Genomic DNA, 14,553 nt, shown 5'->3' with positions numbered 1-14,553 from the left:
ACAGATCCATTGTATAGTACCATATCTACAGTTGTTGTAACAGGTTAATTGAGTATAAATCTAAAATCTATATATACAGATGTACAGATATACAGTCATGTTACGTGGTGGTGGTGGTGGTCCCCACAGTTTATCAGTTTCCCTGATTCAGGGCCCGAATGGCTTGTGGGAAGAAGCTCCTCTTCAGCCTCTCTGTCTTGGCCTTCAGGGAGCGGAAGCGCCTCCCTGACCTCAACAGAGAGAAGAGTCTATTGTTGGGATGGGTGGGGTCCTTCACAATTTTCCTGGCCTTGGTTTGGCACCTGGTCTGCAGGTCAGGAAGTTCCGAGTGAGTGATGCGCTCTGCTGAACGCACTACCCTTTGGAGTGCTTGTCTGTCCTGCTTGGTGCTATTTCCAAACCAGACTGTGATGTTCCCCGTGAGGATGCTCTCGATAGTGCAGGTGTAGAAGTTCCGCAGTACCTTGGAGGGCAGTCTGAAGTCCCTTAGGCGTCTGAGGTGGTAAAGACGCTGACGAGCCTTCTTTGCCAGGGAGCTGGTATGGCGGGACCAGGACAGGTCCTGCGAGATGTGAACACCAAGGTACCTGAAACTATCTACTCTCTCCACCGTGGTTCCACTGATCCTCACAGGTTGGTAGTGCCGCTCCTGCTTCTTGCTGCAATCCACGATCAGCTCTTTTGTCTTACTGACCTTTAGGAGGAGATTATTTTCCTGGCACCAGTTTTCCAGGTGTTTAATCTCCTCCAGGTAGGCCCTCTCGTCGTTGTCCGAGATCAGACCCACGACAACGGTGTCATCAGCTAACTTGACAATGATGTTAGAGCTGGAAGTGGCTGTGCAGTCGTAGGTGTACAGTGAGTAGAGCAGGGGGCTTAGGACACAACCCTGAGGAGCTCCAGTGCTGAGGGTGAGGGTGGATGAGGCGCAGTTGCCCACCCGTACTGATTGTGGTCTGTCTGTTAGAAAGTTGGAGATCCAGTCGCACAGGGATGTATGCAGTCCTAGATCTCCCAACTTAGTAGTGAGTAGGGAGGGAATGATAGTGTTAAATGCTGAACTGTAGTCGACAAATAGCATTTTAACATAATTTCCCCTCCCTTCGTCCAGGTGAGTCAGTGTAGTGTGGAGCAGATGTGCAATCGCATCGTCAGTGGAGCGGTTGTGGCGGTTCAACAAGGGACAGGTGTGCATAATTGGATGCAATAACAAGCAAATTGGTCTTGAGGAAGTGGTCGTGTGTGTGTGTGATTGTGGTGTGTGTCCTGCGGGCTGGGTGCCGATCGGACCGTGACAGGTGACCTTAATCCCTCTGTTATTTAAAAGTCAAAAAAAGAAAAAAGCTTTCGCTCTACATTTTCTCTCACATACTAATCATTTGTTCAGTAAAAAGTCAAAGTTTTCCTCACAGAAACAGACCCATTTCTCTTTTCACATTGAGTTTGCTTTTGTGTCTACTCAAAAGATGAAATAACAGTATAAAATAAGTATAGACTTCTTTACTTGTCCATTCATTAGTAAAGCCTAAGTTGTGTGTGTTATGCCAACATGTGTACTCACTCACTCACTCTCTCTCTGTCTCTCTGTGTTTGTTTCTTTCTTTCTCTTGGAACAGATCTTAGTGACCTGAACAGAACATCATGGGAGGCGTTGCACTGGACGATGGACCCAGCGGTGTGAAGGCCCCGGATGGCGGGTGGGGTTGGGCTGTGCTCTTCGGCTGTTTTGTCATCACTGGGTTCTCCTATGCCTTCCCCAAGGCTGTCAGTGTCTTCTTTAAGGAGCTGATCAGAGAATTCGGTGTGGGCTACAGTGGCACGGCCTGGATCTCCTCTATTCTGTTAGCAATGCTCTACGGCTCAGGTAAGAATTGGATATAAGTGAGCAAGGATTCGTGAGGGCTTATTCTGGACTAGAGAAGTATTTCTTTAAATCAATACATCAGTAATATAGCCTCATCCTGGGAATGTTGTTTGACCTGATAAAAAGTGTGTTGTGTGTGTGTGTGGTTTATTTATTTTTATTTCATTGCAGCTGCAGTATTATTAGAATATTATTCATAAGATTACTCACAGATAACATATTTTAAATTAACAGTGATTTGATTCTTACAGGGCCCCTGTGTAGTGTCTTAGTAAATCGCTTTGGGTGTCATCCTGTGATGATGGTGGGTGGCCTCTTTGCATCCGCCGGCATGATCTTGGCATCCTTCGCCACCAACATTATTCACATCTACCTAAGCACAGGCGTGATCACTGGTGAGAGTCATTGCCCCCACTTATTTATTATTTTTTTTGGTAATCTTAGCATTTAATACAATTCATGTGTACTTTGTGGAGCCTTGAAACTAATTTCAAAAATAGGCCATCTTGGTGGGCCATAAGCACCCTTGAGCATATAATACAATCTAAAATTGGTTTTATAATGGATAGAGAGGTATAGATGGACAGAGCTTTACTTGTCCTGGGAGAAATGCATCATATAATGTGTGATGTACTACAGGTTTGGGTCTTGTGCTGAACTTCCAGCCCTCCCTCATCATGCTGAACTGATACTTCAGTGAGAAAAGGCCTCTAGCCAATGGGCTTGCGGCAGCTAGGAGCCCTGTTGCACTGTGCTGTTTGTCTCCACTGGGCCAAGCTCTTCAGGCTCCATGTCAAAGGACTATGCGTCTCTGGTAGTTTTCTGCATCTTCTTTGGTATTTCCTATGGTATGGTGGGCGGCTTGCAGTTTCAAGTGCTAATGGCAATTGTGGGAACAGAGAAATTCTCCAGTGCCATCGGTCTGGTATTACTGGTAGAGGCCGTTGCTGTGTTAGTGGGGCCACCCGGGGCAGGTTAGTGTTTTATACATCTTTTCTCAGTATGATGTATTCTAGGTAAAGCCATAAAAGCATTTAAAGGGTTGAGTTAAAATTGTTGTTTTTGGGGTTTTGGATTTCAGGGCGGCTACTGGATGCCACCAAGGTCTACATGTATGTCTTCCTGCTGGCAGGCTGTGAGGTGGTCCTCTCAGCTCTTGTACTGTGAATCTGCAATATCCTCTTCATCAAGAAGCCCCAGAAACCTGACCCTTCTGCCAAGATGGAGATGGCTGTGACAGAAGCTGAGATGGAGCAGCTCAACAGTGTTCCTCGGGATGAGGATGAAGATGAAGGGCAGCCAGAGAACATGGAGGTAGGAGAACAAAGTGTCAAGCAAACAAGAGGAAAGCAGGTGGAGGAACCACAAAAGTCCACAGGGGAACCAGACAAAGCCGAGAGCAGCAAAGACGAAGAGGGTGCAAAGGACCCTGCACAGAAGGACTCTAAAGAGGCAACGAAAACAAATGGATGTGTGGTGGAACCCGAATCTTCTCTGTGATGATGTTACCATGAGAAACTGAACATGCACTGAGGATGTTCTTGATTAAGGAAGAATATTGCAGTCTTGTGTGTTTAGTGCTTTAATGTTGTAAGCTTTACTGTACTGTGATGAAACCATGTTTTATGGTCCCTTAATTACCTTACTATACTCAATCCCATCATATGTAACACAATAACAAAATCTCATCCTCTTGACCAGTTACAAAAAAGGCTATATCCCTAACAACATAAATAGCTAATTAAGTATATGAAGGATCACAGGTAAGCAGTTTGAAAAGAAGTTAACCACTTAACAGATTGTATGGTAGTAATTCTCCATTTTAAATCCACTAGGTTGAGGAAGCCACGTTTTTAAATACTCAGTATGCAGGTACGAGGTTGATCTGAGGTGATGAATGGAGCTACACAGATTACTTAAATGTGCAGGAGTGAGATTAAGAGGAATTAAATCTGGCACTTTTAGAAATGGAGCCACATCTTTGGCCAGTAAGCATTCACAGCAACAGGGCATCATTATGTCTGTGAACATGATGTTTGATTCTCTGTTGCATGTAGCATTGGCTACTGTATATTGTGTGTATTGTACATTAACCTAACTGTAAAACATTGAAGTTGAACTAGCCCTGAGTGAGTGTGCGAGCATAAAAATGTAAATTGTTATAGTTCATGTTCTAAAGTTCGACATTGGTCTTATGTTAAGTAACTCAAAATAAAATGTGTAACTTGTATGATATAGTGAGCAATCAGTGTAGTTTGGGATGAAATCACATGTTCCTTTTTTTTATGGTATAAAACCTGACATGTCCCCCCCCCCCCCCATACAAAATTAAGTCCTAGTTCATTATCAAGCCATTTTTTGACCTAAATTAGATGTTCTAGCAGAGAAACACCAAACCAGTGGTGCTCAAGAGACTCAAGAAGAACCCACCACAGAATCATTAAGCACTGAATTATTTTTTGATTATATCAAAAAGAAAAAGATGCTTGAAAGAATTGGTACTGGTACCAGTATTTTACTGTTGTTTAATTTTTATATTTTAGCCTGGTTAGCCTTGGTTACAGGTCGTTTTACTGTAATCTACTACTGTTTGTTTTTGACTTTTTATTCAGAACTATTGCTGACTTATAATTTTAGTAAGTAAGTTATGGCAGCTACATAGCTAATATCTTTAAAAGTGTACTAACTGTCCATCTAAATTTACTTTCAGACATTTCTTTAATAGTAAACCAGCACATTGTATGTGGGACTTTTGTATATGCTTTAAAAACTCTTGAGATTTGGCTGTGCCTTAAACTTAAATTACAGTCATAACCTTTAATTATTTTAGAAAAATATTTCTGCAGTCACAAATAAACTTGTCTTTTTTTTTTAAAGAGGGCGTGTATGTGTTATGTGCTTGTATTAAATGCTTATTTAAATTCAGATGCATTCAGACTCCCCACAACCATAGTGGTGGTTCACCAATGAGGCACATAACAATTAGCAGCAGATTTGTGCCGTATTACTGGGGCAGTCCAGCTGGTGTCCATTCACAAGTGAATTAGCTGTCTCTGCAGCTGCAATTTTTTGCTGCCTGCACACTTTGTTGATCAGAGGCTTAACGAGCTAACCATACCCGCAGGTTGCCATGGATACTAAATATATTAAACATATGAGATGGGAGGTCCAGAATCACTAACCTTCTACTATAAGGCTACTAGACACACAATAAATAAACTCAGGGGAGTGTGTGTGGTAAAATACCTTATTGCTGAATGTGGCTGAATCCCCCTGCCAAATACAAAAAACCCAACAACAAAACAAACAAACAAAAAACAACAAATAAAATAGAACCAATGTACAGCCATGTAACTAATGTACCACACAAAAATAATAAAACAGCATTAAAAGGGGTAATTAATGAAATCTGAATAAAGCACAATTAATTGTACACAAAAATGATGGTATCCAAGTGCTAGCCTATGACTTTAGTGCAGATTCATTTACCACATTTTCACCTTATTCATGAGATGTCCTACCACTCAGATAATGGCAAGTTTTTCTTTTGGTACCTTAATTCTCTCATACTTTGCCAAAGGTTTTTCTTGGACACTAACATTTCCAGAAACCTATTACTATCTGAGTGGTGACTCAGGCTGGCAGTATACAAGCCCGTTAAATGCTTACTTGTATTAGTTGGCTGTGCTCCACACCATCCCTCCATAGGTGGAGCAGGTTGTCCTTTGCATGTACACCACTAATACGATGGCCTCTTGATTTAGGGAAGAACTGTCCTTTAAAAACACTTTAATAAAAAAAGGCTCCAGTACAAATCCTGCCCAATCTATTGTAATTCTGACCCATTTCCAGCTGGCCATGAAGCATCTCAGGCACATCTTTGTTACTCCTTTGGGAAAATCTTCCAGTAGCCCTTTTCACTAGCATATTTACCACTTCATTTTCCATCTGAATTTCTTCACACTGACAGAGGTCATCAATCACATTCAAACTACACTGAGATCTCCCTCAACTCTGTATGGGACTGCTGCGCCTCACATCGGCCTAGCTTCAAGACATTTCATGTTCTTTTGTGAGTAATATCAGAGACTTTAGGACACCGAGATTCTTCTGATGAGCCTCACTCTAGCCTATGCACATGAAAGTCTTAGATTTTGCCTCTAGTTTAAAATTCACATGCCAATATCCCTCCTGCAGGTCCAAGGAAGAAAACAAATGAGATCCAGAGAGCAGATCCAGTGACTCCCAGAGAACAGGTATGAGGCCCAGAATGTGAAACTATTAACAGCTATTGAATTAATAATTCAATAGTCCTTGAGGCTCTCAGGGCAAGCCATTTATATGTCCTTGAGCCTGCCTCCTATCTAGATTTATATTGCTTCATTTGAAAACAATAGCAACAGTGCCAAATCAGTGCAATTTCTCAGCATTTAGTGTGAAACCACTAATTGGTGAAAAAAAAGAAAAAAAAAACACTTATGAAAATGAAGACTTGAACTAAATGGTTTATAAGAATGGCTTTCAGATGCTAATGGAACATATTAGGATGGTACCTAGTCACCACCAGAGGGCAATTAATGCTCTTCTACTGCATTATCAAACTATATTTGCAAATAATTTAAGTAGTGCTGGCTTACTGAAGATACTATGAAGATTGGTTTAACTTACAAATGACATTCTCTACAAAGGGTTCTCTAAAAGTCCACAACTTATAAACCAGAATGTTAGACCATAAACAGACCAATAATGGAACTGTTAAGACATCTCACTCTCCTTGTCTCCACTTTTCTGCATGTACACCTACAATAAGGATTTGCTTTTCAAACAAGTCAAAAACACAATGATGATACAGTTCAAATAAAACAAGTAGTTCATTTATTTACACATGTACAAAAAATGTGCACAAATACAGTGATACAAATTCTATTAGGGTTCACAGATTGGCATAACACCAATGGAGTGGCGCCAAAAATGGCCATGGGCTTTAGAGAACTGGGTAATGTTATTCACCCATTCTGAGCTTATAAATCTGCCCACTTCAAATGTAACAGGTACATTAGAAAGAAGTACATGAGCGAGGCTGTAACGCACCATACATCTTAAAATAGGAACGCTAGTTTGGAGCTGCTTTCTCGAGGCCAAATACTGATTCACTCATGTGTCAGTTAAAAGAACAGCTCAGATCAGCACACCTGTCCTAAGAAGCATAATACATATGAACTTAGGCTCAGCTATTAGGTGCATCTGTTGAGCCACATCAGTGCTGAACACTCCTTAAGGATATATTACAATTTCACAGCTTGGAAATACAAGAGAGGTGGGTGGGTGGTAACACACACACACACACACACACACACACACGTTTAACCCCCCCCCCCCGCAAAAAAAAAGGGGCATGATGAAAGGGTAAAAAAAAAAAAGCAACCCAAAACAAAAACAACAAAAAAGCACCCACCCCCCAAATGATTCAAAACAAGTCAAAAACACACACAACAATAAAGCATGCGAGTTCCACTAAGTCCCACTGAATGTATGCTACAGGGAAAGATTTTTATCCCAAGCAAAAAAATGGAGAGATTTTTGGCCCCTTAGTGGTTTGTCCAACATCATGTAAAAAGAATCCATTTTACCTCACTCACCAGTTAAACGAAGGGCTATCAAAACATAATATCAGTAGAATGGGTAGTATGGGTAAAATAAAAACTCAACCTGAACAGTTAGAGAGCCTGTTATGGAAGTGAAAACCTAATAAAAAAAGATCTTAAAAAGAGCAATGTCAAAAGAACCAATTAAACCAGTAAATCAATACACAAAAGTCAATGTAAAAAAACAAAAACAACGAGTTGAACGCATAGAGAAACTAATAGTATAAATGTGACGCCAATGTAAAGAATGCTGGAGTTTGGCTGGCAGATTCAGTCTCTACTGTGCCAGTATACTGACATCACCTTGGATACAAGTGACTTCAAATCGTCAGCTTTTGTGTGCACATATTGTATAAATAAGAGTGTAAATGGACAGAGAGCAAGAGACAATAGAGAGCAAAAGACAGACCCTTAGAGGTCAAGTTGGATCTGAACCATTTTGGTTTTGTTGATTGAAGCAGACTGCTCTGCTTTTTAGGTGTTAGAGAAGAGCCATGTACAGGTGGGCCAACCACTACACTCTGGGTTCTGGCTTCTGGGACACGTAGTCTGAATGTAAAGTAAAGAGCAGAACACCAATTGATATTTCACACCTATATCAGGCTACACATTGCGGTGTGGTACAAGCGTCTGGGTCAATTATTTCACTTGTTTTGAGTACATTCCAAACCAAGTAATAAGTGTCACAACTTACTTGGTGCTACTGCCTTCAAACAAGGACATGCTGATCAGCTACTTGCTGTGATGATAGAAGGGAATGCTATTCTGAGGTGAAGAAAGAGAACATTACAGCACCTGTTCTGTTTCCATCAACAACTTAGGGAACTGGGATTTCTTCAGACAAAAGCTATGCAAAACAAGTATTCCAGAGACATTCAATTCATATTAAACATTCAGAGTATTTGTGGAATTGTTTATGTAAATGAATAGTAAGAATGTCAAATTTCTTGGATGATAGAAGAATTACAATTACAACTTTGACAAAGCACAAATACCATAAAAATAAATAACAATATATATATGCCCCTCCAAATGATTGCTAACCCTTAACCGCTATGTGCACCTCCAGTTTTAAGCTCATTTTTGAATTTTGAATATGCACTTGTTCAACACTAGTTATCTGAAATTGTACACAGACATAGAAGTAGACATTTGTGCCAAGACATCCTTTCACATCCATCAGTCACTATACATCGAGTTTTCTTTTTTATAAAACATTAAAACGTTCAACAACTTACTAAAAGACAATATTAGCTTCATTGTTAAAGGCTAAACAATATTAGCACCATTGCATTTAGGCCCAAAGGTAATGCTGGGGAAAATACTGTAAAGAAATGGTATGCTCGCTCATTTATATTTAAAATTTGTAGCAGTATTGCAAATTTTTCCAGCATCGAACGGAAACATTCAGTGATTTGTGATACAAACATCGTTGTCCATGCTAGAAGCCACTGAACAGCCTCTCAGCTTCTAGCTCACCCAACTTCACTCGAACAACTACACAAACTTCAGCTAAAATAAGCCTCTTTCTTGCCATAAGATCCAAAAGTACTGGCGATCAAATTATTCACTAAAACCAATATGCATGACTATCAGTTTCGTCAGTATCATATGCATTACAGTTTATCTGGCTTAGAACGCACAAGCAATGTTTTGCTGTGTGCATGGCTATACCTGACCATGGGGTAACCAAATAAGGCAAGAGAAGCATCTACGTTTGTGTCTACGCGCCCTCCATGTCTAAGCGTGAATGCAATTGCGAATGATAGCCCCCACCCCCTGCTGCCCAACACCTTGGTACTCAATAAATGTGAACAAGTCACACTCAAAGAAAACAGCCCTTTATTGCCAAACAGCAACCATGAAATCTAAAAGGAGGGTGTTAACTGTCTATTCAGAAAGACTGCTATGTGAGTAACGTGCATTTTGTGATTACTAAAGGCTTGCATATTTTGTGGAAGGTTACAACCGAAAGGAACCTGTATTTTTGTACAAAGACGTGACCAAGCAAAAACTTCACTAACATTCTATATACTTTTTAAACATGTCAGGCAGTTGCTTTTATGGTAAGTGAATTTTCGATGTAAAATCAGAAGTTCTTATAGCATGTTTTAAAAGGCCATTTAAAAGGACTGGCACAGCTGTGGTGGAAATGAACCAAAAAACCCCATGATGTATTCAGTGTGGGATTTCTGGCGGATGGTTATATGTCGGTAAGCATGTACTTATATTAGTCCTAGGAAATTTTATGTAGCTATATGTACTGTATTTTAAGAATATTCCATGCCATCAAGTGATGTATTTTATTATGCCAGTTCGGGCACAGGTGCAGGGCCCGATCCGGCATACTCAAATTGTAAGTATAAATGAGAAGGCATACCATTTCTTTATAGTATTTTTCCCCAGCATAACCTTAATAGTAATGAATATAATATTGTTTAACAATATTTAACAATGAAGCTATGAAGCCAATATTATTTTTTAGTAAGTTGCTGCATACTCGATGTATGCATTTGGAGAGGTTTTTGCGCACTTTGGAGAGGTCTAGTACACCTAGTTGAAAATACTTATTACTTATTAATTTCTACTAATTTCTATTAATTTCTAATTCATTACTACTTATTAATTTAATGCATAAGCTCAAAAGTGGTCAATTTATTAGACAAGACCTTGGTGACTCAATAAACGTAGAGGATAACTGAAAATGAATCTCCAGCATCAAGATACACAATATAAACCCCCCAAATCCCCCAAAAGATGTTTTTGTTTGACATTTTCTTCTGCATTAGATGAGCCCAAATGATGGAAAAATAAGCCTGATGTGAATGGATGTCTTGTCCCAAATGTCTACTTCAGTTTGTATGCTGAATGATCATTGTGCTGTGTGTACAATTACAAATAACTAGAGTTAAAGTAATCAAGTGCAAATCATTCAAAAATTTGCTTACAACTGGAGGTGCACATACAGGTTTTAATGTACACTCACACTCCCACTCATTTCCCAGAAATAAATTAATCCTAGTTTTGGACTGCACTAGACCATGACTAGAGACAACAATAATCTACTTCATGTTAAGACATCATAAAAGTAGTTTCCATCTCCAGTTACAACACCCTTGAAGCAGATCCAGAGACACAGATGTTAGGTTGACTAGAGTTTATTAAGGATTTCTCCATTCTGCTGAAGTGCTCAAACAGGCTGATACTTGGGGTTGGAGCATCTTGTGGTTGTGTTGAGGGTGGGGATAGCCTCTACCTGTGAGGTGGACATGCGGGATGTGTTTGCTGGCAAACCCCACATAACAACGTTCACACACATGAAGAAACCTTTAGATGAATAAACATAAAACCCCATACAGCAGCACTGTCCAAATAATGAGGGCAATTCCATTGAAAGAAACTAGTATAACAAAAGAAAGAAAGGTGTGTGTGTGTGTATATACAGGCTCACCAGTATGTGAGGCTGATGTGAGGGGTGTGGGAGGTGCTGCGTCCTGTGTAGCGCGGGGTCTGCCTGAGGCTGCGGGCATGCCTCTGGCACCAGGGTTCCTGCCATGCCTCAGCCTCTCCTCCCGGTCTCTCCTCTCTCTCTCAGCGTCCTCTGCTGCTCGGTTAGCACCCTTAGTGAGATCATCGAGGTGAGAGGAGTTTCAAAACTCTCTACAGGCACTTCAGCCACCATCACAAACACACAAACACTTCATTCATAGTCATGTGATGGAGCTGCTGCAGTTACAGCCACAACAGTACAGCATTCATGGACAGTAAATGTGCAAACTGTGCTTACAAATTTGAGCATGTTCCAATCAAAGACGTAGTCATAGGAAAATCCTTGTCTGTGGAACAGGTTCCTGAAGAGCTGCCTCTAGTATGAGAAGTCCGGCTTGTCGTCAAAGCGCAGGGAGCGGCAGAAGTTGAGGTATGTGGCAAATTCAGCTACAGGTGCAAACACACACACACACACACACACACTTTCTGACCGAACCTCAAAATGTGGAAGCAAAAAAATGGAACAGTAACTTGAGCAGGGCCGTTACATACATGGGTAGCCCTTCCAAAGCACTTCGATGGGAGTAGACATTTTTTTCTCACTGATGCGCTCGTATTTCTGTCTCTTGGTGGCAGCCTTCAGACCCTGTCATGGTAGTCAGCCCAGGTTAAAATACATCAGCACATAGCCCAAAGACTCCAGGTCATACCGCCGAGATTGCTCTGAAAGTGCATATAGCACACAGACACACGTCAGAAGGTAGAGCCCAGAGACCAGTAACATAACATGCATCAATAAGCCATCATGCCATAACAAGCTAGTACTGCCGATGTGTGCACATAGTGTTTCCTACAGGACACACACACAACCATTTAAGCATGAAGACTCCAAATTAGGCCCAGTGCACCTGGAGCACACAAAAAAACCTAATGGAAAAACAAACCCAGAAAAGCTACAGATCTCTCTGTACAGACTCTGCACCTACTCAGAATTCTGCTATAGGCCAACTAGGCCAGCTCCTCTGCTGCCATTTACGACGTGACTTTATAATCCCGCCTCCTGGCAGGCGCAGGCATGAGGAGTAGCAGTGCATATGCTTTACCTATGCCCAGGTGGGTGTTAATGGAGGCGTAGCGGGCCGTGCCCGTCAGGTTCTTGTTCTCGCGGTAGGGAATGTGCTGGTGGGTGCGGGCGTCCCGGTACTTCTTGGTCAGGCCAAAGTCGATGATGTAAACCAGGTTGCCCTTCTTTCCCAGGCCCATCAGGAAGTTATCGGGCTTCACATCTCTGTGGATGAAGTTCTTGGAGTGGATGTATTCTATACGGCTGATCTGTAGGGAGAATGTGTGTCAAGACATGGTGGACCAAAATGGGGATAATTCTATCATGCAATGAACAGAACACTACTAAAGGAAACAGTGTCAAATCAAAAACTGAACAGCAAAACTGCTCTGTAAGCAAGATCATTTAAAACTAGTGTACAACAAAGATCACGACATGTGGTGCTTTATTTTCTAGGTGAGCACAACTTTATACTGAAATGAGTAGGTCTTCAACAAAGGTTATATACTGAGTGTTAAGAGGAATGCAAGAGGGTTGGAAGAATACTGGAACTAATACCCATCTCTGTGCCCTTTCATTTGGGCAACAATCTTCTGAAGTTCACAGTGGCAGTCAGTATGCCACAGAAAAAAAAAAAATACCCAACCCTCAACATATACATGAAGATTTTGTGTTCTTATACATTGGTGAGCTCATTTCCTTTAGGGATAAAGCCTACCACCTATTATTTTCTAAAAGCTCATTTCTGTGTTTAAGCCTTTTCCTGTTGTGAGCCCAGCTCCACCTACTTCCTGCCCTGTTTTACTGTTATTTTTGTCCACCTCACCATCTGGTCAGCCAGCAGCAGGACAGTCTTCAGGCTAAATTTCCTGGAGCAGAAATTGAAGAGGTCTTCCAGACTGGGCCCAAGCAGCTCCATGACCATAACGTTATAGTCTCCCTCTGCACCACACCACTTTATGGTGGGGATACCGACTGCAGGGTGAATGTCACAAAAATTAATAGATACTGAGTCTTCAGTCTGAAACCTTTGCATTTTCTTGCTTTCATTTAAAAATGACAGCAGTGGTGCATCACCTCCTCCCTGCATCATCTTGTAGATCTTGCTCTCAATGTGGAGCTGAGGATGTTTGGTCTTTACACATTCCAGCTTGATGGCCACTTCCTCCCCAACAGAGATGTCTGTTCCTGGGATAGGAGAGTTGAAAGGACAAAGAGATAAAGATATTGGGAAACAAAGTAAATCCAGTTTAAATTTTCAGTAAGATGCTAAGCCTCTTCACTTTGGATAAAAATATACCATAATTAAAAAGGAATGACCCAACACACCAATGGACCAGACTATCAAAGCACTGCATGGAAATGTTATACTGTGGATGTCAAAAGGTTTTATCAAATGTATTTTTCCAAAGGTGTGCACCAATGAATGCATAACTTGGTGAACTATGCAAATACTTGTAATGGTAACAAAATTAGGGTAATAGTCAGTCGGGCTCCAACTAAAGATTTGATAAACACAGACCAATTGGTTACTGAAGTGACAAATCAACTATTCATATTGTGGGTTGCACAATATCTTCAGCCATCAGTTTTTAAAATGTAGCTTGAGGTTGCTTTAGGCATGTGCTAACTAATAGTAAAGGTTTTTGGTGTTGCCATTGCCCTATTGTTCACCCCAGTATGCATGAATCACTAGCTACAACTGGGAGCATTCTAGTCAAAAACATGTCACCATCTAAACAATTAAATTCACTGGGAAGTACATTGTTAACTAAATTCGATGACCAATGTCGATGACTTGTTGCACCCCTAATTATTAGGCTAGGTATTAAACAGAACAGCTTCAGAAATGTTCAAATGTAGGCTTGTACCCATCCTCATTCTATTAAAAGAACAAATATCCTTCTAGAATTTGTCAAATTCTAGGATTTTTATTTTAACAAAATATATAATGTCAGAGGTTTAAACAAACATAACAGTGGACAATGGCATGTAGTTAACCATCTTTCCCATTTATAAAACCAATGAGAGTTCAGTCTGAAATGTAAATGGATGTAGCACTTTGCCAGGATGGGACCATTTTTGGCTCATTCGATGAATTGACAAATTTCACCTGTTCATGCAGACTTGTAGAAGTACATTAACATCTTAGAAGATTAGATGTGTTCAATGCTGTCCAAAAGACAGGAAAAACAACTAAAAAAACCAAACAAACAAACCACCCCAACCAAACAAATAGAAACAAACAAAAACTCCTCTTGGCATCAAAAAAAGTGCAGAGGAAAAAAAAAGATGACTGTAGTTATTAAACAATAATGGCTAAGCACAACAAGTCTGAAAGCGCACCACACCCACTAACTCCTGTTTCACTCACACCCCACACAACATCTGCAATGATCTGGAATTGCAGAGGGAGCGGCAGTGCCAATCTTGGTTCAGTTTCCACCTTCTCCATGTCAATTAATATGATACTAGAAATACACAGACATCGA

General features: G+C 40.8%; 1 protein-coding gene, 1 long non-coding RNA gene and 1 pseudogene across 4 annotated transcripts; 1 reads left to right on the top strand and 2 right to left on the bottom strand.

The window, feature by feature from the left end:
* The first annotated feature begins 890 nt into the window (after positions 1–890).
* LOC113569217 (monocarboxylate transporter 4-like) lies at positions 891–3,527 on the top strand (annotated as a pseudogene). Its single transcript, XR_014117165.1, has 5 exons — positions 891–1,187; positions 1,617–1,864; positions 2,116–2,259; positions 2,504–2,838; positions 2,946–3,527. The product of XR_014117165.1 is annotated as a monocarboxylate transporter 4-like (transcript).
* A 7,109-nt stretch (positions 3,528–10,636) lies between these two features.
* Positions 10,637–11,429, bottom strand: LOC145643331 (uncharacterized). 2 transcript variants are annotated; one of them, XR_014117305.1, is made up of 3 exons: positions 11,297–11,429; positions 10,961–11,129; positions 10,637–10,794 (listed from the first exon to the last, which is right to left on the bottom strand). It is a non-coding gene; the product is annotated as an uncharacterized LOC145643331 (long non-coding RNA). The 2 variants fall into 2 exon arrangements; XR_014117306.1 differs by having other exon boundaries at positions 10,637–10,765.
* Positions 11,430–11,622: 193 nt separating this feature from the next.
* Positions 11,623–13,722, bottom strand: LOC113569113 (casein kinase I-like). The gene is made up of 4 exons (XM_081698157.1): positions 13,139–13,722; positions 12,888–13,036; positions 12,102–12,330; positions 11,623–11,721 (listed from the first exon to the last, which is right to left on the bottom strand). Exons 1-4 carry the CDS (start codon positions 13,152–13,154, stop codon positions 11,657–11,659), a joined length of 459 nt encoding a protein of 152 aa, XP_081554283.1. The 5' UTR covers positions 13,155–13,722; the 3' UTR covers positions 11,623–11,656.
* Positions 13,723–14,553: the final 831 nt, after the last annotated feature.

The sequence above is a fragment of the Electrophorus electricus genome, chromosome 15 (assembly GCF_041902795.1).
Source record: "Electrophorus electricus isolate QZ-2024a chromosome 15, ASM4190279v1, whole genome shotgun sequence".
NCBI lineage: Eukaryota > Metazoa > Chordata > Actinopteri > Gymnotiformes > Gymnotidae > Electrophorus > Electrophorus electricus.
Note: the sequence above shows the minus strand (reverse complement) of the source record. Positions and strands in the feature narration are given on the sequence as shown.

Bases quoted from the DNA above. Each gene is read 5' to 3' on its own strand.
- LOC113569113 (XM_081698157.1), bottom strand. The intron at 12,331-12,887 runs GTGAGGTGGACA...TTCTCCCTACAG, and splicing joins TGCTGCTGGCTGACCAGATG to ATCAGCCGTATAGAATACAT. The intron at 11,722-12,101 runs GTAAAGCATATG...ATGCACTTTCAG, and splicing joins TAACACCCACCTGGGCATAG to AGCAATCTCGGCGGTATGAC.